Below are 26,742 nucleotides of genomic sequence, written 5' to 3' on the forward strand. Positions count from 1 at the left end.
CTTACAGACAAGCAAGTCTGACTGGATATGCATAGTGGACACACAAATTCACAAAAAAATCTTTAGCAAAAAAAAAAAAAAAAAAAGGAAATATTTCTAGGTGGAGAAAATAGATTGACTTCATTTTCTAAAGGGATTTTGTAGGGCCAAGAGCCAGAATTCTCTTTCTTGGGGAAAAATGTTACTGGATACAAATATGAGAAGTCCTCACAACGGTGTCCTTACAGACTCTCCAGACTCCAGAACTGGCCAGCACACTCCTGTGTCAGATCAGCCCTCACCTCATCAGAAATGTGATCACAGTGCTCGATCAGCCTGTGCCTCAATGGATGCCTGTTGATGTCTGTCAGGGTTTCTGGCTCTCTGTGCTCTCCAAGGATGAAATACACCAGTTCCTGCAGCAGCACATCCGAAGTCACCTGACGAACAATGCGGTGCAATAGTGCAGTTGATGTGAGGATTCCAATCTCTGAACTGAATGAAACATTTTCATATCAGATATGGAGTGGATTTCCACTCCCCAAAAATCAGCTTGATTCAGACTCTGTTCTGCTGTGTCTTGTAGGATGCTACTCACGTTTGCATCAGCTGAGGTTCCATAACATCAATGAAGAATCGCTCCCGCACAGCTTTTGCCATAGCAACAGCAGTCGTCTGAAACAAAAGTACAAAATGGTGTGCCTCAAACTCAGAAGCTAGGAAACAACTGGAACTACTTATTTGCTGAATATATTTGTATCATCTGAACACATTTCAAACCTTTTGTGCTTCTTTGATGAGTTGATCACAGTAGTCAAACCAAGAAAGAAATGAAATCAATGCTCTTTTCCCTGGAAAAGCAGATGCATCTTCTTTGTGGCTGTAGGAATCCAAACTAGAGCACACAGAGAAGAAAATGTTTATTTAGTCTACAAGTAGTTGAAGAATCTCAGACTACCTTCTTATTGAATCTAACAGAATAATTAATGACCTACTTGTAATGAAGGGAACATTAAAAATGCTTTTCTGCTGATCTCTATGGATCTGGCAGTGCCATCACAACACAGATATTCAGTGCATGCTGAAGGAAAAAGTGTTTCTAGAGTCAGAAGGGAAAACTGATCACCAACTCTATTCTCCCAGAATACACAGACTACAGAAAATGAATCAGTAACTCCTGTAGTCACAGAACCATAAAATGAAGGCAATTGTTCTTCTCTACTCTGTAAGTGACCTCAGGCAAGTTGACTAAAACCACATAGCGTATACTTGAACTAGAGTGTATCTTTCAGAAAGAAACATCTATCTCAATTTAAGGGCTGTAAGGAATAACAAATACACAACTTTCTTTGGTAAAAACTCCACTGTTTATTTATCTCACAATTTAAAGGTGTGAGTTTTCCCCTTCTAATTTCAAACTCCAACCATCAGAAATTTTGCTACGCATTTTACAAATGCCTTCTTTTGTCTCAGTACTAACAGACCAGGAGCAAGTCATAATAATGAAGGCAGAGTGGGGAAGATAAATGGTTTAAGAATCTAAATTACAAGCAGTTAGGATAACAGGCATGTATATTTTGCTTCATGCTAATTACTTATGCAGCAACTCTTTCCTTCCTCTTTTCTTCTGTAAAAATTTTGCAACAACAGCCTGTTAACAAATAGACCCTTCCTGCCCCTCAGAGGAGCTTACAATGCCCACTGTGTACAGTGAGAAATTTATGCTTCCTAAATCCTTGATATCTGCATGAGAATATTAATCCACACTTGATCCTACAGTGACATCCCAAGAAACTGCTGATGTAATCCAGTGGAAAAACTTGCCCCCTGAGGAATTTCTGCCAGGGACTGGCAGGCAGACCTGGCCCCATGTCAGAAATCACAGGTACACTGGACACCTAAAGTGCACCACTGTGCTACAGCTCTATCTCAGCTCTGCCCTTGAGGCTTTAGCCTGTGTGTGTGGGAATATTTTATACACATTATCTACCTATCAAATTATTTTCAGGGAAAGGTGTAAAGTCACTTTGAGTATTAAATACAAAAATAAAATTCTTACCCCCAGTTAATTGCCTCCACTGTTTCAATGTCTAAGGGATCCAGTGACTGAGGCAAGGCTTTGTAGAGGGTGGCCAGCCTGTCTGTCAACAATTCACATAAACAAGTGCTTTGAGTCAGGCACTTGGCAGCTGCTGGTTCTGGCAAACTCACCAAAAGCATGAGACCTTCACAGGCCTTCACTGCTATCCGGCCGTCCTGGCAGAAGGGCAGGGGAGAATTAATCAGAGGGTGAATGAAGGCCACTGGAAATCAAGAGGCAAACACCTACCAAATAGAACTTCTCCACTCCCCCACAGTGACTGAATACATTCATTTTTGTTGCCTTCTGAGCCATTAACTCTAGTGAATTTGGATGCTACAAAATAATGATTTTCACCTGATTTTGTGTGAAATACAAGAATGCCAGCTGCAACCTTCCAGCTGACAGAACTAGAGCTGTAGGTCAGCTTAAGACCAAGATACCAAATCCTGTGAACTACTCATGTAACAATAATGAGGTACAGAGGTAGACTTGGTTTTCTGCTGTCAGCACTGCTGCAGCAATTACAGGCTTACCCAAACCTCTTCTAAATTTTCTAAAAGAATCTAAGTCTGAATTTGATGATTGAGCTGGGTAAGAGATACAACAGGCTTTTTTAAAAGAAAACCTACTCCTAGAGATAGCTCAGTGCCATTACAAAGAGAGTGGGTTTGGTTAAGTCAGAACAATTGAAAGTAGTTTTAAAAACATTCTCTTGTGATATATTTAACCTTCTGATTATCCTGTGTAGTTTTTCTGTGAAACATACAGCACCCTATACAAGTTTCTTAAAAAAAACCCACTTATATTATCATCAACAAGCTTAGTATTAATTTTCTAAAACAGTATTTTTACTTTAATCTGAATTTACAAAGAAAATTGCCAATTTACAAGAAGTGCCTGCAAAAACTCTCACTTTTTATAGCTAAAATACAGTGTGTTTATTCACTCCCTCTGCCCACTTCACACAGCATCCAACTATTTCATTTTATCACACAGAGTGGAAAAAACCCTAAAAACCAAATAAAAAAACCAACTCACAGGACTTTTAGTGAGGTTTAGTAGAGAATTCACTAAATTATAGTCTTGATTTGGACAAGCAGTGGAGGACTCAGGTGATGATGTGACATTGAGTTCATCCAGACTGAAGGAGAGCTCCTCTGCCTGCTGTGGGAGCTCATCCTCCTTCTCCATGTGCTCGGCCCCGGCAGCACCGGGCGTCTCCTCGGGCTGCCCCGTGTCTGTTGTCATGGACTCCTGGTCTTTGATCATGTCTTCTGTGATGACACTTGCTGATCCTTGGAGAGCCATGGCTTTTAACTTACTCTGCAAAGCATTTTTTGGAATTACACGGCTGAAATTACTGTTCATCCTGAAGCAGGAGTTTACTAAAAGCAATTTTTTTAACGTCAACATTTGAAGTAGTCAAGGCTGGAGACAGTAACCATGTAAAACCTACAAGGCTGTGGGAGCGTGGGTGTTTTATAAACCTAGGACACTTTTAAATCTGCTTAAATTTCTCTTAAGCCCTATACATTTTGCTTCAAGGCTGAATATGCCATTTACAAAAGGATGACAGCTTTTTCTTTCACTACTGAAGGCACATATTCACTTGATTTGCCCACAATTTGATAGAGGTTTTTAATTTATCTTATGGGTGGGACCTTTAGGACTTAGCATTCTTTTTAAAAAATTCCTTTCTGTGTCAAGGCCTCACATTCATCTAATATCTGAAACACTATTTCCAGTTGGAATCACCCAAGTAAAATAATTCTAAATTTCTTGAGATTTTACCTTCAACAGGAAAGGGAAAGAAACACCTTTTCTGCCAGCCAAATACTGTCAAATTGTATTTCTCAAGAAGAAAAAATTAGGCAGATTGAATGGACAAAGGTATTACAAATTAGCTTTGGGCACTGGATACTCTGAAAGATCACAGAGAACCTTCTTGGAAGCTCCAAACCATCTCTGCTTTGCCTGAAAAAAGGCAACCCATTTGTCTTCCCATAAATCTGTCTCCAGAACATAAAAAGACATTTAAATTTGTGCTCTGTGATACCATGAAGAATCTCACAGAAAGGCAAAAACTCAGTGTTCTTCTGGCATAAGTGCAGGTGAGGAATACTTTATTGGAATCATAAATTAGAATGCAGCACAAGACATTTCTTTCAAGTGAGAACTGCAGTGAGATTATAAATCCAAACGGTTCCCTTCTCTATGATAACACCAAAATTATTACAAATATATCTCAAGCATTAATAATTGAAAAGACTAACCATTTGGGGTTAATGGATTTTAGTACAGACAAACCAGCAGGGACTGAGTACATGACAGTGAGGCAGCAAACTGGAGAGCTGCTGTGAACACTTGCTTGAGGGCCGTGCATTCATTGTGGGGAATTTGCACTGGGCATTGTGATGCACTCACAGAACCAATTCCCTGGAAAAGCAAACCAGTGGAGAAAGCAGCAGACTGCATGCTATAAAATAAGGATGCACTTTGAATCCAGTAGAAAAATTACTGCTTCAATATGTTTGGGGTTTTTTTTGACAGTGTGAAAAGTGCAAGGCTGGCAAAGCAACAAAAAGGTGTCTGTCTGAACTAAGTTTACTATCATCAGAGCTTCTGCAGTCCTTCAGTATCAATATCATCAATATCCTCATCAACACACAGAAATATCTGAATCACAACAGTGACCCTTGCACATAAGGTTGGAACAGCGTTTCAATCCTGGACTCAATACTGTTGCTGGCACCACTCAAGCTGCAGGCACAGTTGTTAAAGGGAAAAGCTTTTTTCTTTTCAAAAACTGGGGAATATTCTGTAAAATACTTATTTTATTTTACAGTGGCTTTTTACTTCCTTTCTGGATTCTTCTGCCATTTGAAAGGCCACTGTTTATTTAGCTAAAGCAGTGATGAGAGAACTAACATATATAAATGTATGAATGCACCTAGAAATGTGTCCAGAGCTCATTACTCTTATGTTGGCAGGTGACACAAAGCAGTTTGTACATTGAATATCACACAGGCAGAATCTCAGTTTGTACATTGAATATCACACAGGCAGAATCTCTGTGTGTATTTAAGCTTCCTATTATTTAATCATGCAATTCTGCAGCTCAGCTGCTCACCTGCCTCCTGCAAAGGTGCAAAACAGGATCCTGAATGACCTAATAGAAAAGGTTACATAAAACACATATTCAATGCTTTCTAAACAAAGTACTCATGAATTCAGCATTAATGAAAAGCAGATAATATAAAACCACACTTTTGTATTTTTGTGATCTGTAAACATCAGTTTTAAAATCTGTGGTAGATGATGCCATGTCTAAATTCTGATAGATTTAAAAAGACTTCTATGAACCATCATGTTATATCACAGCTGATGAGAATCTCTACTTAATTTGTGGTGAGAAATATAAAGGTGATAATTCAAAGTACTGAAAGTAAAAGTGAATAGTAAAACTATTGTTCATTTTATAAAATGAAGGTACTATTTAGCTGCTATATTAGAACTTTTTCAAAGTCTCAAGAACAGAAATTGAAGAACAGAGAGCTAAGTGTCCCTTTGCCAAGAAACAATCAATCAGCTGCAAGGAGTATCTCACCTAAGATGGGATGAGGGAAGTTCACCCTAAAATATAACTGAGGTAGAGGTGATAAACATTACAATGTATATTCTTTCTCTCTGCACAAGAACTAGGAAATCTTAGTTAAAAAAAAAAGGAATACATTAATACCAAAATAAAATTAGTATAGGGATCCTAAAGTTTTTAAAAAGTAGAATAAAGTTCTTTAAGTTCTTATTTCCACAACAGACATAACTTGCCCAAGTGGTTGTGCCATGTAGGCTTAGTGGTTAAGCAATACAGGTGAAAGATTTCACCTATATTGATTAACCAATAGTATAGATATTTATTTAAATTTAAAATATAAACCAGCATTCTACCAACAAACTATTTGGCATAGAATCATACAAAGGAAGTGAGTTTGAACACGCTCAATTTTTATGTTCATAAAATCCTGTATAAACTGATTGGAAACAGTCAAAGAAAGAAGCAAAACTAACAGATACAAACACTCTCTGAGAGATCCATCTGCATTTCATCTTACAAGTGTTAGAGACTGGAGGTAGAAATGCCACACAGAATTCTGTAAATTTACCCTTTCATGCATTTGAAAGTGATCAAGTCACAACAGCACCTCTAAGAGGCCAAATGTGAACAACCAGAATATTCTATTCTAATGGAACACAATTCTGCACTCCACATAACTGATCTGGAAACAACCATCACAAGTTGTGAAGACAAATGCTTTAGGCTACAACACCTAGAGTAATACTGTGAAGTAACAGGAGCTACAAGAAATGTTTGCCAGCTTGCCTGAACTCCACAGCCAGCATTTTGTGGAACTAGAGACCCCTTTGAAACTTGGAATCATCTGTTTCTCCATGTCTGTTTTTTAAATATTGGAATCTTGCTATTTTGGGGAAGAACACTTATAAAATGGGACAAAAGACTTGTGGTTCTTATGACTGGGATTCTCAGGTTTGATTGCAAGGGCACTATTTAAGAGGCTTAAACCATACAACTTACAAAATTAACACTAAAAGTAATCCTGGTTCAGAATTCTACCATATTTTGCATGTAATCTATGCAGTAGTTTGCTTCTGAGTGCTTCTAATGTTTAAACATTAACTTTTCAATCCTCATACCATTTCTGCTGCTTGTACAACAAGCAGTAGGAACAATGACATACAATGGCAATCAGGATAATACGTAATTGAGGTAGAAATAAATTCAAGATGGATTCTTTACTACTGACATGCAAATGATAATCACATAATGGAAAAAAACATCTTTTTGCAGTTTAGCAGTCTCTGCTGTCACAGATCTTGTTTGTGGGAAGCTTGTAAAAAAGTTCTGAAGGAATATTTTTCAGCTAAGTATCATGTACTTAATAGAGACTGTGTCACAACAGAAAACAGCAAAGTGGGAGCAAAAGGCATTTCTAAATGGACTTTTATAAACCAATTTTTTTTATGCTTCTTCTAAATAGGAACTGAAAGTCAGTCTAGAAATTGTTTATCCTCCCACTCTGATTTCATAATGCCACATGTTAAAGGAGGCAGTAAAGACACAGGCTGTCTTGCAGATAGAAGATGGTGCTGTGTTGTAGATTGTGAGCTGGCACTGCAGCTCCAACATATGTGCCACTACCAAATAAGGGCCCAATGCTGCAGAACACTCAGCAACTTGCAAAGTTTCAGTGCCCCCTGCAATCTTTCCCTTGGTCTTCGTTGGGATGACAAAAACAACACAAGAAGGCCAAGGTCTCCCTCACACAGTGTTTTACACTGCAATTAATTTCCCTACTTTAAAGGCACTTTCATTGCAAAGGAAAACCTTGGGCAGGTGTATTTGTGAGCCTTGAATGAAGTTCTTGTGAAAATCAGATGTATAAAGTCTCTGGGAAAAAAAAAAATTCTGCACAAGACTTCTAGTATCACAGGATAAAAAATAACAGATGTTATGAAAACTAAGTATGAATGTGACATCACCAGTTCTCCACTAGATTTTGTGTATGACACAGTAAATACTGTGAATTGATTTACTCACCTCAAGGAAGAAGTTCACCAGGTATGGATCCTGCTTCAGCTTTGCACATACTATACAGAGAAACTGAATTTCTTCATTTTCTGTTGGTGTTGCCAGAACCTCACCACACAACCTGATTAATTTCTGTCACATGAAGTGAAAAATTAAGACAGAAAGTTATTGCTTTTTCTATGAATAACAGACTGAATTCTTTTTCTATATACACATTACAATTATGTATGAGTATTGACTGGAACATTTGCTCTGGATTTAGACTGCTACGAACAAGTTTTCTTTATTATTTATGACTTGCATTGCAGTGGCAGTCCAAGAACATTATAAAACAGAACATTATAAAAAACAACCTGATATGGCACCCAAGCAATTTCCTTAATTCACTTGACAATGGAAGAATTAAAGATAACATTAGTTACAGCAGAATAAAAGAAACTTGTGCAAAAATACAGTTTACTTAAAATCTGAACAGTACCTGCACTGGCCTATGCACATTTATGTGAGGAAGAAGAGGTTGCCGAATTCTTCCAAGAAGTTTTGTATAAAAAGCCAGAACTTGCTGTTTCATTCCTGGAGGACACTGAAACAAAAACAGATGAACAACAACAAAAATAAATAAATGTGGAGAAAAATAAAGATGTAAATTTTTCACTCAGAATGGCTAATTAAACAGCAATAATTTAACTAGAAGTATTTTTTACAGGAATCATCAGTTATTATTTTTATCAATATTAACAGAGATCAATAAAAAATGTTGCATCTCATTACTGTTTTCTCTTTCAAATTATTCATACCTTCAGTTAATTGCTCTAGGGCAAACTTCTACTAATCTTTCCAGAAAATATTCTGTATCATTATGGTGATAAGGGGAAATTAACTCAGAATTAATTTGCCATGGGTCAGATGTCTTTTAAGGTACTGTGCCACAAAATCCAGCAATCCAGTGAGTCAGTACATACAAATACAGAATGATAAACTACAAAAATCTTAATACCTACAGGAGGTTTCTTAAAGTCAGGAGCAATTAACCTTAGGCAGCTAAAGTGTTTATAAATGCACAGATGGTCCAGGACAAGAGAAAGCTGCTGCTTTCCCTGAGCAGAATATAAATCACAAATATCTGTGGACATGCAGACCCTTGTTCTACTGTCCCTAATGCACCACACCACATGGAAGGACTTTCCTATCTCCAGGAGATTTGATGGCTTGTGGGCCTTTATTTACCTTTGTTCCTAGCTAAATTCCCCCAAACTAATTGGTTAATAACCAATTTATCAACCACGTTAATAAATGCTGTTAATTTTAACCAACATAATTTCCCTCATCTGCATGTCCAAATGCAGCTGAGATGGCAACCTGCAGCCTAACCTGGCTTCCTTTCAAAGTAATTATGTATAGATTTTTAATCCCTAATCATTGCTGAGTTGTCAAGCAATTCTTTGAAGAGAATAGCAAGATATGTACCATCAGGGCACATCCACAGTAATGTAGTAAGTCTAACTGGCTGCTGTGAAAGGGAACCATTCATTTTGCACCAGATCTTTGCAACATCTTGCAAGCACTGAACTGTGTGTTTACTTCAGATGTATCAACTCACAAGTGGCAAAGTGTAAAGACAGGCTGTACAAGAATTGCCTGTACAGACATATTTGTATGAGCACAGAATGACTTCTCTCAACTCTTAGGAACACACTACTAATTACTCACTTCACATATGTCACCATTTCATCTTGGTTTCTTGACAACATTTAGAGATTACTGAACGAGCTGTGTTTCTGAGCAAGTATCTTTAATACAGCAGTGTTGTGGGTTTAAGCCCAGCTGGAGCAGGTGTTTTAGCCTGACTGTGGCACAGCTGGTACAGTAACTGCAGGTACTGTAGATCTCTGGCTCTTCCAGAGCAAGGAACATGTCAGGCTCAGACAGCCACTGTCCTGTATTGCCTGTTTATGTAAAATTGATTAAAAACTCCTGACAATGTGTAAAAGATTGACTGAGAAGGAAACCCTGGAGAGCTCCATTTATCCTTGGAACAGGATAAACCATGCCTCCCTAACTGAGTCTGCACTGTGATACAAAATGTTCTAGCCCAAGTGCTGCCAAGCTAATTCACCCCATGATCCACCCAACCCCACACATTTCAGCTCAGAAATCTGCCAAGACAGACAGCAACGAGGATGGACCAAGACCATGAGGGTAACTTCATGTGTGCCACAAAACAGACATGAAGAACCACACAATACTGCCAAGGTATGAAAGCTGTCTGGGGATCAACTCAAATTAATGCTTTCTGATACCAAACTCTTTCTGAGCAATAGCTCAACACATTCAGAAAAGTTAATCAAAAATTTGTATTTAACACAGCACTTTTCACCCAAGAATCACCCAACATTTAACAAAGGACAGAGAGGGATAATACTGTCTTGCAGTAGCCAGAAAAACTCTAGACTGAAGAAAAATGTTTCTCCTACTTCTAGAGTTTCACCATCAGCATTATCAGAGTGGTGAGTCTCACCCCTGCCAGCACCTCAGGGGTTGTCTCACCCTGATCACACCTGTAAAAGGCTGTTATTTGTAATATGCTGGTAATATATGTTGGTATATTTGTAATATAAGCAAGCAGCTCTTTGCTATAGTTCAGTGTCCCACACTACCACCTACTGTAGAACTTCAGTCTCTATCACAACTAAGAGCTCACACAAGAGATAATCTGTTCTGCTGAGAGATACATACATCAGCTTTTCCCAGTGTGTAGAGTGTCTCCAAAATCTTGTGATGTAGCAAATATTCCATGCACGGTCCTGTTTCACCCGATTCCCTCTCATTCTCTTCTTGAACTAGAATATCCAACATCTGTTCCAGGTGAGAGGGAATGTTCGTATCAGTCACAGGAGCTTTGTCATCTAAATAAAAGAAACAGGCAATTAAGAATGATTTTAAAATTGCCCTCATATTTAAGTTCAGTTCCATATTTAAGACTTATAAACATGACATCTACTTAAAGAACTTTATATAGAGTGCAGGTTTTTAACATGTCTTCAAGAAAACTTTCAGAGCTGTATCTGAACATGTACACTGGAATATGAATTGGGCAGGTATCTGACCTTGCAATGGGGAAAAGGGGAAGTGCCAGAATTCAAAACATGCAGTAATTACACAGTCAGAAAAGGAAAATTTCTACTGCCAGAGAGCAAGCCAAGGGAGAGAAAGGTACAACTCTCAATCTTCTGTTTAGGATGCACTAGGTCTTGATAACTTCCTCTTTGACCCTTCATACAATATTCTCAAATCTGGCTTCTAACATCAGCCTAATTTGCAGCTAATCAGTTCCTCTAAACTAGTTAACTAAATAAATGGCTTTTCTGTTGATAACAACAAAGATAATTCAAACTCTCTGTGCTGTTTATTCTCCAAAAGCTTTTAAATTTCTCTTTTGTACTTTCTGCATTAAAATTGAATTCTGTCAAACTTTATGAAGGAAAGGGTAACATGTTGATTTTATTATATTAAAGTCATGAAACTGCAGTGGATTTATGCCACTGGAAGTAGGAGCTGGTATTCACATATTGCAAAACATATCCACACATGAAGATTTTCCTCTTTTACTTTTTTCAGCTGAATTCTACATGAACAACTATCCTAGGGAAATGGTTACTACCGTTTATGCAATAATCTAAAAATAACTTGTCACTTGCATGCAACTGGCAACAAGATCACACAGGGAAACTGCCATGTCAGAATGATTTTGTTCTCTGCCACAAGCTCCAGTTGGCCTGGAGTGTTTTGCTTGAATTTCCTACACATAATTCTGCTCCTACTGCAGAGGACAGAAATATACCCACTGAGTGGAAACTTCTTTTTCAAAACACTTCTGAAACTCTGGGAGAGAGGTCAGCTTTTATTCTGCACCACGTCATTGCAGGTGTCAGTTTTCCCTGCCACCCTGTCATTTCCACCTTTGGAAACATCACATAGTGTTCCAAAAGATGGGTACTTGGAACCAAGGGTCACGTTGCAGTTTTACGAGTAAATATTGATATAAACAAGATCATCAGACACAAACACAGACTCAACAGCTCTTCTAGCAGAAGGTCAGAACTAATAGGCTTGAGGAAAGAATGGCAACATTCATTTTTAAAACATAACTGTTTCATAACTAGGTCCAAAATTAAAAATTTACAGGCTGCATAATTGTTGGGGGAAAAAACCAAACCAGGGAGGAGTTTTAAAAAAAGCAACTACAGCCATATTTCATCATAATATCTATTTTTAACAAGAGCAGTGTAACATCTGAGTAAGGTTTAATAAAACTTGTTGTCTGTGCTATCAAAATACTTTACACTGAGACAAGACATTAAAGCAAAAATAACTAATACTGAGCACATGGAATCCATCTGTGTCTGGTAAAATCTATGACCACAAAATTACTTTTGTTAAAATCTTGCGAAGAAAAAGAAAATCCCTGATGCAAAGCAATAAAAATGTTAACAGCAGGGACTGCATTTCTGCAGCTGTCTGTTTAGATTAAACAGAGTATGTGAAGGCAGAAACTGGGTCAGATGTAAAAAGGTGCAGTTCTCTACATGGTACTCAGGAAACAAGACTTCAACCATTTTTCATGCCTACTTCTACAGATGGAAGTACACGATATTTTAAATTACTAGTTATTGTTGGTATTTTGATTAAAGACATGATTCATATTAGTATTTCTTGATCTCTACTTTTTAAAAACACTGACATTGTGAATTCTAGTTTCCACAATAAAAAGACACACCCAGAGTGCTTTTTTCTTTTACCTGAGGTCTCTATGTAGTAATGGGTGATTGCTTTCCAGTGGTAAACAAAATCTTCTTGTAATGGAAGGGAAGGTGCGAGCTGTGGGGAAACAGAGACAACAAAACCCAATTAGAAATGGAATGAACATACTTGCTCGGAGATTAAATTCAGTTTTAGCTTATACTTGGAAGTAAAGTGCTGTAGATGCTGCTACAATTGTTACTCTCTGCTCTTTTACTTTTAACAAGGACTACATTCATTATTCATGGTGAGCCCCACACCACACTGCCTGCTTGTAAACATCAGTAATAATCTCTGTGATGTCTCTATCACCAGACAGTCTATTTGAAGCAACAAAAGCAATTGCTCCTACAGCAAAGCAACACTAGAAATGTATGCTTGTATTGTTAAGACCACAATTTTGTCCTGTACGAAAAAATCATGTTCTTTTACATCTGCTCTTGATGTCTTCTTCCTTTTCTGTACACTCTGTTCTCTGCTCTCCGTCTGCTCCCTTAAAAATACCAATTAGTTGCTTTATTCAGTTTTTACCATGCCTTTTTTCCTGTTAGCTACAACTTCTTTTAAAAGATCTTTGTTCAACTTTTAGGTTGGGTTTGTTTGTTGTTGGTTTTTTTTGCAAATTTTTGTTTTGCTTTTTTTTTTAGGCCCATACCCAGAGCTTGGTGAGTTGTTCTTTTTTTTTTTTTTTTTTTAAGCAAATATGTTTCCTCTTTTATTTCTGCAAGAAAAGGAAGTTTCTTCTTTCCTGGAGGAGTTTGGGATGGCTGGCTGGGTGCAAGAAGGAAACACAGCCCCCCAGGCAGTCACCATCAGCACTGCTCCTTCCCCACTGGGACACAGGTGGCCCATCACACCACAGGCAGCCTGTGACAAAAGGACCACAATCATTTCACCACTCTGCTCTCAAAGTGAGAGCTGAGACAAGCACTGAATTTGTGCCCCTGAATGTTCTGAGCTGGTAAAATCAGGAATCCTATAGGGAAAACCCCAACCATTCAATAGGTTACACGAGGATCTGTTGTTATTTAGGCCCAATCCTCCTGCTTGAGGCTTTAGGTTTTTTTGGACCATCAAGTCCTCAAGTCACTCTTTTACAGGCCATCCTGAAATAGGGGATAATCATTTGACAGGATGGCAGCGATGAGCCCTTGGGCAAACAGAAAGAACCCCAAGTATAAACTGGAGTGTCTGTTTTGGAAGGGTGAGGAGCTGAACCATCCTGACAGGACATAGAGTCCAGTCCTTCACAAAATTTCAGAGGGGCTGAAGTTGGAAGGGACCTCTGGAGACCATCCAGTTTAGCCCCCCTGCTACAGCAGAGTCACCTAAAGCTGGCTGCTCAGGAGCATGTCCAGATGGCTTTTGAATATATCAAAGGATGGAGACTCCACAGCCTGTCCAGGAACCTGTGCCAGGGGTCAGTTAACCACACAGAGAAAGGTTAACTGAAGGAAGTTTTCTCCCCAGGAGCTGCAGATACCACATTTGAGACTAGTAACTCTGAACTCCTCTAGTGTCTCCCACAGGGTCTAAAATGTGCTATGCTGTCTCAGTTCTTGGGCAAACAAGGGCTCAGGGTTCATATCTAGTCTGGTACAATATAGGCTCATATGGTCTTTACTGGCTAGTGTTGGTTTCTTTGAAAAAGCCCTGGATGTTTTCCACATCAGTCTTTTCTTTGCCTTGAATTTAATGACACTTAAATTTACCTTGGTAAAGTTGTAAAGCCCAGTATATGACAAATATGCCATGCCAAGATAAATGCAACGCTAATTGCTAACGGCCCTTTGCACACAGGACTTTGGAATGCAAGACTCTGGAAAAAGAGTGGTGCTTGGCAACTATCTCTGCCTCCATCCCGGCTGGAAATGTGCCCTTGGAAATGGCAAGCAGGAAACGAAACTGACAGTGCTTATCCTCTCCCTGACAGGCTGTGCACTCACCGAGTTCCACGGCTGGGCACTCAGAGCAGCACATTAGCACAGCAGCTACCACCGAGTATCTGAACACCCCACACTGCACAAAACCAGTTTATTTGACTGTGACATTTACTAGGTTGTTGAAATTCAGAGGAATAACCAAACAAACTGAAGATTGAGCACATGTTCTTGTGTATCACGCTCTGTATGTCACACTAGCTGCACTAGATGTGTATTTCAAGCCATGTAATGATCATTTCTGGAAAAAAAAAAGCTGTATCAAAACCTCATCACCAGCTGATGAATAACCCAGGGACAAATTTTGAGGAATACAGGCCTCCCAGACCACTCTATTTCCAAAGTAACACATGATAGATAACATTAAAGATTTATCCTTGGCTGATGTGATTTTCCTCTCCACTTCTTCTCGTCTCATCTGCCTCAAGATGAATTCAGTGCCTCTGAGCAGTGCCAGGAAAAGGATTTCACTTCTCAGCACTGTCAATAATTTATCCACCATGGGAGAGAACTGTGGATATAGACATTCTCCCTCCCAACAAATGCCTCTAGGAACTCTTCACAGAGGTGAAAAAATAATTCAGGGACAGGTCCTGCCCTTTCAAATTAAAACACCCAGTGATTTCAGAGTCTCCTCTGATCAGGACTGCAAGCCAGACATAGCAGAGATAACATTAGCATGTGTGTGCACCTGGGTAGTGCAGTCTATTGGGAACACACCATCAGCATTGCCACCAACTGGAGATGTAACCCCAACAAAATTATTTTGAGGTAGGTGTTTACTGATCAAAAAAAACAACAAAAACCACAAGAAAACAAGCAAACAAACAAACATAAATAAAGCAAAAAAAACCCCAAGCAATCCTCCTAACTTAGTTATTCAGACACAAAAGCAAGGTCAAGACCAAGACCAAGATACCAGCTCATATGTATACAAAGCCAAGCACTGGACAGCATTAGGAACCTGTAACACTGGGCTGACATGCTTTAACCCTACTAGGACAGGTAGTACTGGTATGAGGCTATAGTTCCTATTTTAAGATGAATTATTATCTATCAGCTGAGATGGAATACATGTTACAGCTGCCAGCCTCAATAACCACTCTATTGTATAAGTACTTGTATGGAGATTCTGAAGCAAACCAGAATTCCTTGTGAAGGCCATTAATTCCTGCTACTTGTCTAATTTGAAGGAGTTACCTTAAAAATGCAGTTATTTCTCACCTTTACACCAGCTGCCTAGGGCATGGTGCTATAACACCAAGTCTGTGGGTTTGATCCCAGTATGGGGCATTCATTTAAGAATTGAACTTGATGGTCCCTGTGGGTCCCTTCCAACACACAATATTCTGTGACTCTGTAATTAATCCTGATGTAATTAAGCATGTTCTTAGTGATTCCTAATCTCAAATGAAGTTCTCCTTTGCTGGGGAAAAAAAACCCCCAAACATGATCTTCAAGCCTGCAGTGTAGGTATTGGTATATGAAATAGCTAAAATCCACTGAACACCACTGAAGTGCAGCCCACTGGAGCAGCCACTGATTAGCAAGATCTTCCATGTGGTGCCCAGCTCCAGCAGTTGGGCTTCCTGGGAGTGAGCTGAACCTAACACAGGCTGCCTTATCCTTCTGGTGATAATATGTAACAAATAATCAAACCCCAATCCTTTCTGGGACAGTGCTGCTCTCAGGAGAGCTACAGATCTTAGACCAGATGTACAGTCTGCTCATGATAAAACCTGTCCAAAATACAATTCCATATTGTTTTCCAAAGCATATAGAATTTGTGTTTAGGCAGGAAAAAAATAACATAAAGAGCAAAAAAAACTTATATATATGCAGTATTTAACAGCAAATCTTTTGTGCATGTAAAAATCATTGTCATATTTTTCATGTATGCTTTTCAGAAGTGCAATTCAATACTGGAAAGGATGGAAACATCAGAAGCTGGTGATATGCTTCAATATCTTTAGGGCAAATTCACAAAAGAAAGAGAACACTGTATAAAAAAATAACAGGTACTGTCTGGCCAGATGCCAGAGTCAAAAAAAGAGAGTAGAAAACTGGGTCAAAGAGAAAGGAAGGGGAAGTGCATGCACACTGCCCTGACTGACACTCACTTGATGTTTTTCTTCACTCTCACTACTGTACCAGTGTGAATGGTCTGAGAGAACATGTGAGAAAAGAATAATGCTTCAAGGTTTACTTGATCTTCAGTAGATGAATGCACAGAGTTTATAATGGGCACTGCTCTCACATATAAAATTAAGACTGAACATGCTTGCAAGTCATGCATTAAATTTTGTCATCTAATTTGTTAATACCAGCACAACATTAAAACAACAAGTAATGTAAGGTCATTACATCCAATAAAGTGGGTTCAAGAGGAATAAATTCTGTTCTAATCAGTTATGCAGGTCATGATTTTGGAGCAGTGCCTGTACCAAGTGATTTGGTTTCTTTCAAAGCTGAGTTTTGCTTCAAAATATAAACAGAAGCTACTTGAAAGTACAGTAATGTACCAGTGTCAGAGTGGAACAACAGGCTGCTGGAGAGGGGGTCTTAAGAATATGCAGCAGACACCAAAATCTTCATTCATTCCATTGCATGGTGCAAATATTCCTGTTTGACAGCAAATTGCAAAATTCAAGCCAATCAAAATTATATTTTTCCTGCAATGTACACAGCTCAAGAACATCCCTTGGACTGACTATTGAGGTGAAACATCCAAAAGCCCAAATCAAACACAAATGAAAGTCCTTTGAACACTGAATGGCCACTTCACAGACAAGCTATTTTGTCTAGGGAAACATGAGTGAAAAGCACAAAATAAGAGCAAAATAAGTCTAACTTGCTGCTTTGTTATTGTATACTACATTTTATTGTTGCTGACAATGTAGTGCTCATGGATAGCCCTTTGGGATGAAAGGATATCAGAAATGCATAGCAAAGAGAAAACATCTTGAGGACAAGCCATATATAAACTGTCACAGATTTAATAATATGAACCCCATGAAGCAACAGCATTTGTATTCTGCCCTGAAGTAACAGAACAAAGACAGCAGTCCTATCCACCACTCTCAATAACACATCCAACCGAATTTAAGGATGCTCTGTTGGCAGGGTAACACAGTGGTGCTTGCTCATCTGGATGCTGCAGAGAAATCCAAAAAGTGAAAAGTATCTAAAATATTGGCAGGATTGACATTAGAGAAGAGGTGGCAAAAACCTAGCATCCAATGGTAATGAAAATCAGGAATATGGTTTCAAACACTTGGGCAATTTAGTCAGAAAAGACCAAAAGTTTTGAGTTATTCAAGGAGAATCATAGGATCATAGACAGGTTTGGGTTGGAAGGGACCTTAAAAGACCACCTAGCTCCAACCCCACTGCCATGGGCAGGACATTTTCTATTAGGCCATATTGTTTTAAGCCCCATCCAGGCTAGTTTTGAACACCACCACAACCTCTCTGGGGAAAAAACCTTGGTAAGGAAAAAACCTTAGAAAAAAGCAACTGATCCCTTATGCTTGCTTCAAGCACAGTTCTGTCACAAGGGCAGTCAGTCCAAGAGTGATACACTGACAACAAGTAAAAGGCAAATACTGCCATGTCTATCAGACTGTCAACCTTTGGAGCTCCTGTCAGAGTTCAGAGGTATGGCACATTGAGGGTAAGATAACAACGATTATCTAAGAGCACAGGAACCCTTACTGTTTAAATGCACTCTCTGAAGTCTGCAGGCCTGTGGGCCCTGAGGCAGGGCAGCAGCATTACAGAAGTGATGTGCAGGAGAAAGGACAGGGCAGAAAGGCTACCCAGACCTTTCTGGTTTAAGGAAGTCTCACCCATGAAAGCTAAAGCCAGGCTCTTCAAGTGTATTTAAGTGTCCAGCTCAGCTGAAAACTCTACAGTTGCAACTCTACCTACTCTGGGGTAGGCACCCAAAACTTTTGAGAACTGATATCTTAATTACTAGTTCTGTTGCTGATATTCAGGGTTAAGAATCCAATTGAGGCTGATCACCTTAGCAAAAACAGCAAGCAAAAATGATGTTCCAAATTCTCTTGGTTCTGAAAACAGGCAGCACCAAAGTGGACTGAGCTAATGTTTAGTATTTACAACAGTTGTTGTAAACAACTTCCCCACAGCAAAGCTAAGCAGACCTCACCTTATTACTACAGAGAGAATGAAACAACTTAAAGCCACATACAGCCACCAAACTGGTCAAAAATGTATATTTCTCAGTTCTGTCTTTGCATTAGTGGGTCAAACTTACAAAGAAACATTTTTAGTATCTTCCTGCTGTTGCAATTCCATGTTTCACTCCTAGTATTTGTCACAATCCTGTAAATGCAATAGTGCAGTATTTATCAGATCCACCAGGGTGGTAGTAGCAGGATGAGACTAAAAGGGACCCCAGAGTTGAGCAAGGACAAACAGCATGTTGTTGGATAGCGCTCACTTGCAAAATGATGGTATCAATATATTTCTGTGTTTTTGTTTGGGTTTTTTCAATCAGAAAAGAGCACCTAGTCCCTACTATCTCTACTCTTTTGTTCCATTCAGCTCATTTGTTTTTCCTAATTTTTACTGGATCTCAACTAAATGCAGTTCTTTTTGTTCATTTTTTTCACACATCAATAACGTAACACTCTCCTAATAATAACTTCTATTAGATCTCTTGAATTGGTAGGCCTGAAAGAATACCTTCTCCTCCACTCCTGCACCCCTCAGTCATCCACTCTTACTTCTGTTATTCAAAATGTGGCACAGCTCACCACAACAAACTTTCTTCAGTCAGGCAGGCACTAATTTCTGTTTCCTCTCCAATGAAAGCACTGTCTATTGAAGGCATTCATGTGGTCTGAATGTTTCCAAGTAAAACGCTTCATCGTTATTTAAAACATTTCCTTCCAAATGCCACTACACCATTAAAAAAGCAAACTAGGAACCTGCAATTAATGGATAAACGCTTGAGTTTTAAACCTGAATACTCCTGCAGAACTACAGGCTCATATAAAGACAGGCATATGCTCAAGTGCAGCATCGAAGCATACATTAATGTACAAAGGCTGCCCCTCAGATGAGGCAGGATGTGGCATGCAGGCTCTTATTTAAATTGCTTGGATTTGGCCTGCAGGCTCTTTTTTCAACCATTTGAACATTTTTGTCTTCAACACATTCCACCTTCACTTCAGTATTTCCCTGCCAATTTTTATCACCTCTTCACACTCAAATCTCCTGGGTGTGCTGGTTTATTGGGAGAGGCATTGAAAGGCAGGGAATTACTACCAAGACCCCACCTCAGTGAAAAGCAAAAATAAATGGTGTGGCCAGGCAGTGCCGAACGCGGCCCTCAGCAATGGCAGCTCGCGAACAGGCCCCGTTTCCTCTGCCCAGGGAACCTCGCTGCACGCACAGCCCCGCGCCCCCCGGCAAACCTGACCCCCAGGCACAATTACAAAATAAACCAGGGATGGAAAGCGGCGCTTTGAAACTGACACCATCCCGCAAAAGCACCGGTGACGGCGACTATTGTCTGCTGGTCACGACGAGATGGAAACGCTGGGGAGTTTCCTGATTCCTCTCCTTTTATTGTCTGTCTCGCTGGAAGGGCCGGGCAACGGCCGGGTGAGGGCCGGGCCAGGGCTGCCCTCAGGCCCGGCTCGGGGCACCGGAGCCGGCAGTGCCCGACGGTGACAGCCGGAGGCTGTGCCAGGGCCGCCCGGGCTGCAGCCGCTCCCTCCTCCCCCGGCGCCCCCGGCTCTCCAGGGCCGCGCTGGGGCGATTCGTTCCCTTCCCGTGCTCCCTCCGGGGCCCGCCCGGGCAGCTCGGCCTCCCCCTCCCCCGCCCACGGTAGGGCTGAGCCGGGAGCGGATGCTCGCCCTGCGGGGCCCCGCCGGCAGCAGCGCCGGGGGACAGCGGGGAAGGGGCGCCGGGCCCGGTCCGAGTCCCCGGCCCGCGTTCGGTGCTAGGCCCGGATCGCATCCCCGGCGTGGCGTGGCCGGGCCCTCCGGCGGCCTTACCGCCTCCACGGCGTGCTGCAGGATGGAGGTGAACTTGGAGAACATCCTGTCCCGCGACTGCAGCAGCCGCTGCCGGGAGGACCTCGAGAGCTCCTCGATCCGCCGCCGCCGCCGCTCCAGGGTGAGGGCTGCATGCGGGGGCCTGGCCGCGGGGATCGGGCGGGCGGGCGCCGGCGCTGCCTCTCGCTCCCCGGCGGACACCGTGGCACTGACACCGCCGGCTGCGCGGCGGCGGCTGCCGAGGCTCCGGGTGTCCTGCAGGGGCCGCCACCCCCGCACGCCGCTCGGCCCGGCTCTGCCCGCCCCGCTCCGCTCCGCTCCGCTCTGCTCCGCCCGGTCCCGGGCGCTGCCAGCCGGGAGCGCCGCGTTCTGGCCCGGCCGGGCCGCTTGTGCCGGCCCCGGGCTGCGGGCGGCGCGGGACGCGGGTAGGGCGCGACAGTGCCGGGCTGCGAGCGGGCCGCTGCCGGGCCCCGAGCCAGCCCCGCTTCTGCGGGCAACTCCGGGCAAGGAAGTGAATCAGTCACAGGATCACTTGGTTTGGAAACACCTCTGAGATCATCGAGTCCGACCTTCGACCTTACACCGCCGTGTCAACCGGACCATGACACTGAGTGCCATGTCCGGTTTTTCCTTAAACACCTCCAGGGTGCTGAGTCCACCACCTCTCTGGGCAGTCCATTCCAATGTCTAATCACCCTCTCTGTGAAGAAATTCTTCCTAATGGCTAGCCCGAACCTCCCCTGTCACAGCTCAAAACTCATCTTCTGCTGCTGGTTGCCTGGGAGCAGAGTCTAAGCCCCATCTGGCTACAACCTTCTGCCAGGGAACTAGAGAGAATGATAAGGTCCTCCATGAACCTCTTTTTCTCCAGGCTAAACAGCCCCCGTGCCCTCAGCCACTCTTCACAGGACACATGCTTCAGACCCTTCCCCAGTTTCTTTGCCCTTCCCTGAACTAATTCTAGTACCTCAATGTCCATCCTGAACTGAGGAGCTCAGAACTGGACATAGCACTCGAGTGTGGAAGGACAATGACTTACTTCCCTGGTCCTGCTGGCCACACTGTTCCTGAGAGAGGCCAGGGTGTCTTGCCAACCTGGGCACATACTGTCTGGGGTGAGGGGAAGGGGTGCCCACCTCCATGGTCCCTGTGCCCGAGGCTGCCATCAAACTTCACAAAGGTCTGTGGGATCCCTCAGAATCATGAGGGTGGGGAGATGGGCTGCCTCCACCCTGCTCCTGGCATGGCATGGATATGGAACAACCCCTGCGTGTGTGGCAAAGGGCCCAGCTTGCTGTCTGCTGAGACATTTTGGGTCTGCCATCATCCACAGGGACGATGAGACCCTCAGGGATCACAAAGCAGTGTGAGGGTGATGAGCTCAGAAAGTCAGTGACAAGTTGTGGAATCACCATCCCTGAAAGTGTGCAGAAAATGAGTGGATGTGGCACTTTGGTTTAGTGGCATTATGGTGGCATTAAGTCAAAGCTTGGACTTGACAATCTGGGAGGTCATTTCCAAATGTAAATGATCCTGTCTGGTTGCTGCTGGATGAGAGGCTGGTGGTGTGGTGGCATGGTCCTTGCAGGGTACCACAGATGAGAGGACTTGTGGCAATGTGCACATTGCTCATTTCGCTGTTGGGTTTTTTTCCCACACAGAGAGAAGGAGACAAAGAGGGTTTTATTTCACCTCTGAATCAAATACTTCAGAAAAAAAGACCATCCCTCCCATTTTCTGGCATCACAGGAAAAGCAGAGGTAAAGTGGGGTGAGCAGAAGTGGTATATGTGGCTGGCAAGCAGTATGATGTTTTGGTAAAATGTTTGGACACTGGACAAATTGACATAGGAGAACAGGATTGTTTGGCACTGGGTAGCAGAGTGAAATGTTGGAAAGGTGATTGACCAGTATGGGAAAGGGAGGAGACCCTGTCTTACCAAATGAAGGAAAGCTTCCACATTAATTTTTGGAGAGGAATGAACACCAGCTTCCTCATATGCTAGGAGCATGCAGAGAGAGATGAATCAAAAGACAGGACAAAACTACTATTTAACTGCTGTTCTTTAAATTGTGTCATCTGGGTAGTCTTACTAATGGTATTGTGATGAAGTCTTACTAATGATTCTGCTGTACTGATTACTATTACTACCCCTGTGCTTTGCAGGCATGGAGAGCTGCAGCCCAAATACTCTATGGAAGTAAATACTAATTGTATGTGGACACCTTTATTGCAGTTGTTAAAGAGCAGATCTATTTCCTTCTCAAAATCCAGGAGTCCCAGTATGTCAATATCAATTTAAAAGGTAATTATGTTGGGTTTTTAAAAATATATTTGTCAACTTATATTCTATAGATGTTCATAAGAAATGTAAATTTCCTATGTGGGTAGCCATATGTTGAAACATCTCTGTGTTTAGGTGATTATTATCTGGACAGGTACTGCATTTGAAGGTGCCTGCATATCTGTGTCTAAGAGAATGTGGTCATTTAAAGTTTTTTCCTGCAGAAATGTCTTTTAAATGTGCTTGGGCTGTCTCATCTCCAAGCAGCAGAATGAATAAAGGAACAGTAAGATATCATAAAGATATAAAAGGAGACAGTTTTATCACTGTGAGAGTATTCCTAATCGTACTTAACAATTTATGAAATCATAAATCACAGAATCACAGATGGTGAGGTAAAATTTGTAATGCTTGAGGGCCTCTTATTATTCTAAGAGTGACTAATGTATATAAACGCATTATTATTTAAACAGAACAGTTCATTGTGGTTGAAATTAAGATTTTGGTTGTAAAAGTGACTTCTTATTACGATTTCTCAATGTGAAATGCCTTGCAGTAAAGGAAAAAAAAGGAAAATATTACATGTAAATTACTTTTCCTAAGCCTGTTAAAGAAATTGAATCTCTGCATATAACTCTGCATTTACCAACCAGTAGATTGGGCCTGAATTTGCAGCCATAGTGCAGAATCCAGTCTTTAGTGCTTATATGTCTTGCAAATTGTAGATTTTTTTTTGAATGATCTTTTAAAGTAGTCTCTAATTTCTCAACCATGTGTATGTATTTCTCACTGCTGGGAATATTTGATAAATACTAGCAAACCAATAGTAATGAAATCACTGGAAACTAATGGAAGAATTATTTCACCAGTGTCAGTGCAGAAGAACTCAGCTGAGGTTACATTTTGTTTGGGTTCTTCTTGTTCTCTTTTGTGAGGGTTCAGTTGGAGATGCTGCAGTTATGGATGGGCTACCAATGTCATGTCATGTGCAACAATACATCTTCACCTGCTCATGCTTGATGTTGTTTCCACTGAAATAAACACAAGTATTGCTACCTATTTTAGTACCCTTGAGAGCACAGTTCTGCTGGTTTGTTGGGTTTTTTTGGTTTTTTTTGGCAAGGTAGTTCTTTTTTTGGAAAAGTACATGCAGTGAGTTAGTGTTTTGCTGGAATGTGAGAAGTGAAAGTGTGAAAGTGAGGCTGTTCTAATTGATAGAGCTTTTGGGAACTTTCTCCTTTCTTACAAATTAATGAAATTGTCTAGATTAAATCAATTTAGATGGTGTGTGACAGTGAGATAATGTGCTGGCCTTTTTATCTGAAAATCTCTCTGCTATTTGGATTGATGGCACCAGGCCAGTGTCTAATGGATGCATTTATCTACATTACAGAAGATGTTCCTGCAGTCTGGACTTTTGCTTCAGAGAGCCTGAAGATTTGGTGAATTTTTTTACCCTAGATGAAAATCTTCCTGTTAGTGCTATGCCAAATATCTGTTGATATTCTGTGCAGGATTTTATTGTGTTTGTAATAATCAGATTGACATCTACGTTTTCAGTGACTACTTGGATGAAATAAAGAATGAAGTTTTAGTGGTTCTGCATGGTCTCTGCTTTTGAGGAGGGCTAAGAAGATATTTAACATCATTTTCAGACCTTTCTGATGCTCAGCTTTGCTACAGAAAGGATGCTGCACATCTACACTGAAGAGTATGCAGTGGAATTCAAGTCATTTTCTGTCAGAAATTTTCTGGTTCCGTGCTCTCAGCTGCGTGCATCACCTCCCTCCTTGCTGATTCGCTAGCAGCTCCATGTAATCAGCTCATGCAGTATTTCATAAATCCCATTTTCAGGCATTTCCTGGCCTGTGCATTCTGTTCCACATCTGCACATCTGCTCTTTCTGTGGGGACATTAATTTTTCCTCTGCTGGGTTACAAACTTCCCAGTCGTTCATCTATTGTCTGAGTGCTTTCCTGTCACATCTGCAGGAGTCTCCTGACACCAGCACTCATTGCTACCATGGAGGACACAACACTGGGCAGATACTGCCTGCCCTGCCCAGCAGCTATTCCTTGTTTGTGCTTCAGTTACACTCTCTGTACCACCCTGCATTATCTTATGTAATGCTTCTAAAGGAGACCACTAGGAGGTCAGAGGTACATGTTGTCAGTAAAATGAGACGTTTCTTTTCAAATCACATCATGTTTTCCTCAAATATTTCTGTTCCACTGGAAGCATTAAAATCCAGGCTTTCCTCTGTAAGTAAATATATGGATGTTCTGCCATACAGTATCTGCAAGTGCTAGCATATCATAAATTATTGAAAGCAGATAAAATACCCTCAGATGTGAGCAGTTAGAGTTTAGCCAATTTCACTGCAGGCTGGCAGGAGCACAAGGATACTTTTTCTTGTGGTAGCCAAAGCAAGGAGATTAAAGATAAACTACTTGGTTTATGCTATATTGCAGCTGTAATGAATGCAAGGGTCTGAATGTGGTATAAATAAACATAAAACTGGATTTTGCCCTAAAATACAGGGAAAAAAAATGAGTGGTCTACCTGATATAAATTGCTTCCCTCAGTCTTTCATCTGAGTACTTGCAGAGAGGGAAGTCTGGAAGCCAGAATCTGTGTGTGTTTCAGGGGAGAATTTAGGTGCTTAGCCTTGACCCTACTAAGAGATTTCTGAGTCATTTTCAGATCAGCTCTGACTGCATTGTTTGTTTTCTAATGCATAATAAGATTTCATTGTTACTTACATCTTTGGATTATGGACTATAATCTGTTGATCCCTAAAATTTCATCAGATAATCTGTTTAATCATAAACAAAAGCTGATCTTGATAGTCCATATGAGTTATGCAAATTAAATCAGGCACATTACTACCATGTACAGAAGCTTTGTACCAAGTATAGAAGCTTTCAGCAGAGCTCTCTTTCTCATTAGTTCACAATTAAAAGTAGGTTTTTGTCATACTTTAAATTCGCATATCTTTGTCCTGAGGTATAATTGAAATCTCTCATGGAGCCTGGCATTAAATGTTGGCACTGTAAAACATCTTAATTTTGAAGCAAGTGTCTGAAATATTTATGATCCACTCGGTAGTGGCTTTGTGATTAATTTTAAATTATTGATTGTTGGGGTACCAGTTGTGGGTTTCTCTGTGTCTGGATTGAAGGCACTTGAGAGGGTATTTCATGTTCAGACTCAGGTGTTTATTATTTCTTATCAGTAAAACAGTCTCACTACTGTGAGTTAGCAGCTTTTCATTAGAAGGCACAAAATGGCTAACAGTCTCTTGTTACAAGGTCTTTTAAGACTAAACTATCAAATTAAGAGCTGCCACCTAGATTATTTTCTCTTTTAACCCAATAACTGATCCCAAAGAGCCCAAATGCAGACTTTTCTGCCCAATTACAGAGTTCCAGCCAAGCCCATGAAGAAGGAGCATGAAGAAGAAACCCAGGATGACACCCTGTGCCTTCCATCTTGCTTCTATCCACAACATACTAAAAATCCCAAAACCTAAATTTCTCACCAAGTGATACACCTACAGTACTCTTTACAATCTATTCCACACTTTTGTGGATTCTAGTCTAGAAGTGTAGGAAAGTTCCTCCATGAATGAGGGTCAAAGTCAGTGCTCCCCTGGGGGTCAGGGCACCCCAGAGCAGACAGAGAAATATTCCCGGTGCTCCGGGTTTCCACAATTGATAGCACAATTACCTAGGCAGGCCCGAACTCTAGTGCCACAATGCGCTCCATGGTTCCCTGTACCCGGAGTTTGATGAGACAATTCCAGCGGTGTTCCCAGATGTGACAGCGGGAAGAGGCCGCTGCCTCCCGCCAGTCCCAGCTCTCGACAGCAGAGGGCGCAGCTGACCGGCCTTCACCGCTGGGACGGAAGGAGGATTCAGAGCGAATCCCTCGCAGCAATTTTTTCGGGAAAAAAATATCCCTGTGTATCCCGTATAGAAGGAATTGGTTTGCCAGCCAGTAGTGTTACCTCTGGGCTT

At 41.2% G+C, this 26,742-nt stretch overlaps 2 protein-coding genes across 4 annotated transcripts in view; one reads left to right on the forward strand and one right to left on the reverse strand.

Annotated features, from left to right (window-relative positions):
* The window catches only part of FHIP2A (FHF complex subunit HOOK interacting protein 2A), a 33,992-nt gene extending 13,418 nt beyond the window's left edge, over window positions 1-20,574 (reverse strand). Inside the window, exons 1-10 of the mRNA XM_054637245.2 lie at window positions 20,440-20,574; window positions 12,470-12,548; window positions 10,407-10,576; window positions 8,149-8,253; window positions 7,680-7,802; window positions 3,101-3,385; window positions 2,039-2,235; window positions 760-874; window positions 578-654; window positions 282-474 (exon numbers count right to left, since the gene is read on the reverse strand). Of these exons, the coding sequence (XP_054493220.2) occupies window positions 282-474; window positions 578-654; window positions 760-874; window positions 2,039-2,235; window positions 3,101-3,385; window positions 7,680-7,802; window positions 8,149-8,253; window positions 10,407-10,576; window positions 12,470-12,548; window positions 20,440-20,484 (1,389 nt within the window). The 5' untranslated portion in view covers window positions 20,485-20,574. The remainder of the gene's footprint in view (window positions 1-281; window positions 475-577; window positions 655-759; window positions 875-2,038; window positions 2,236-3,100; window positions 3,386-7,679; window positions 7,803-8,148; window positions 8,254-10,406; window positions 10,577-12,469; window positions 12,549-20,439) is intronic.
* LOC129123047 (uncharacterized) lies at window positions 19,832-24,923 on the forward strand. 3 transcript variants are annotated; one of them, XM_077182847.1, is made up of 4 exons: window positions 19,832-20,560; window positions 22,101-22,199; window positions 22,606-22,744; window positions 24,284-24,923. In XM_077182847.1, the coding sequence occupies exons 1-3, from the start codon at window positions 20,291-20,293 to the stop codon at window positions 22,648-22,650; spliced, it is 414 nt and encodes a 137-aa protein (XP_077038962.1). In that variant the 5' UTR covers window positions 19,832-20,290; the 3' UTR covers window positions 22,651-22,744; window positions 24,284-24,923. The 3 variants fall into 3 exon arrangements, with proteins under 3 accessions (XP_077038962.1, XP_077038960.1, XP_077038961.1); XM_077182845.1 differs by lacking the exon at window positions 24,284-24,923 and adding an exon at window positions 22,948-24,276; XM_077182846.1 differs by lacking the exon at window positions 24,284-24,923 and adding an exon at window positions 24,117-24,276 and having other exon boundaries at window positions 19,834-20,560.
* Window positions 24,924-26,742: the final 1,819 nt, after the last annotated feature.

This window comes from Agelaius phoeniceus, chromosome 9 (genome assembly GCF_051311805.1).
Source record: "Agelaius phoeniceus isolate bAgePho1 chromosome 9, bAgePho1.hap1, whole genome shotgun sequence".
NCBI lineage: Eukaryota > Metazoa > Chordata > Aves > Passeriformes > Icteridae > Agelaius > Agelaius phoeniceus.

Bases quoted from the DNA above. Each gene is read 5' to 3' on its own strand.
- LOC129123047 (XM_077182847.1), top strand. From the start codon at position 20,291: ATGCTCGCCCTGCGGGGCCCCGCCGGCAGCAGCGCCGGGGGACAGCGG. The intron at 20,561-22,100 runs GTGAGGGCTGCA...TTTCCCACACAG, and splicing joins GCCGCCGCCGCCGCTCCAGG to AGAGAAGGAGACAAAGAGGG. The intron at 22,200-22,605 runs GTAAAGTGGGGT...TGTGCTTTGCAG, and splicing joins GCATCACAGGAAAAGCAGAG to GCATGGAGAGCTGCAGCCCA.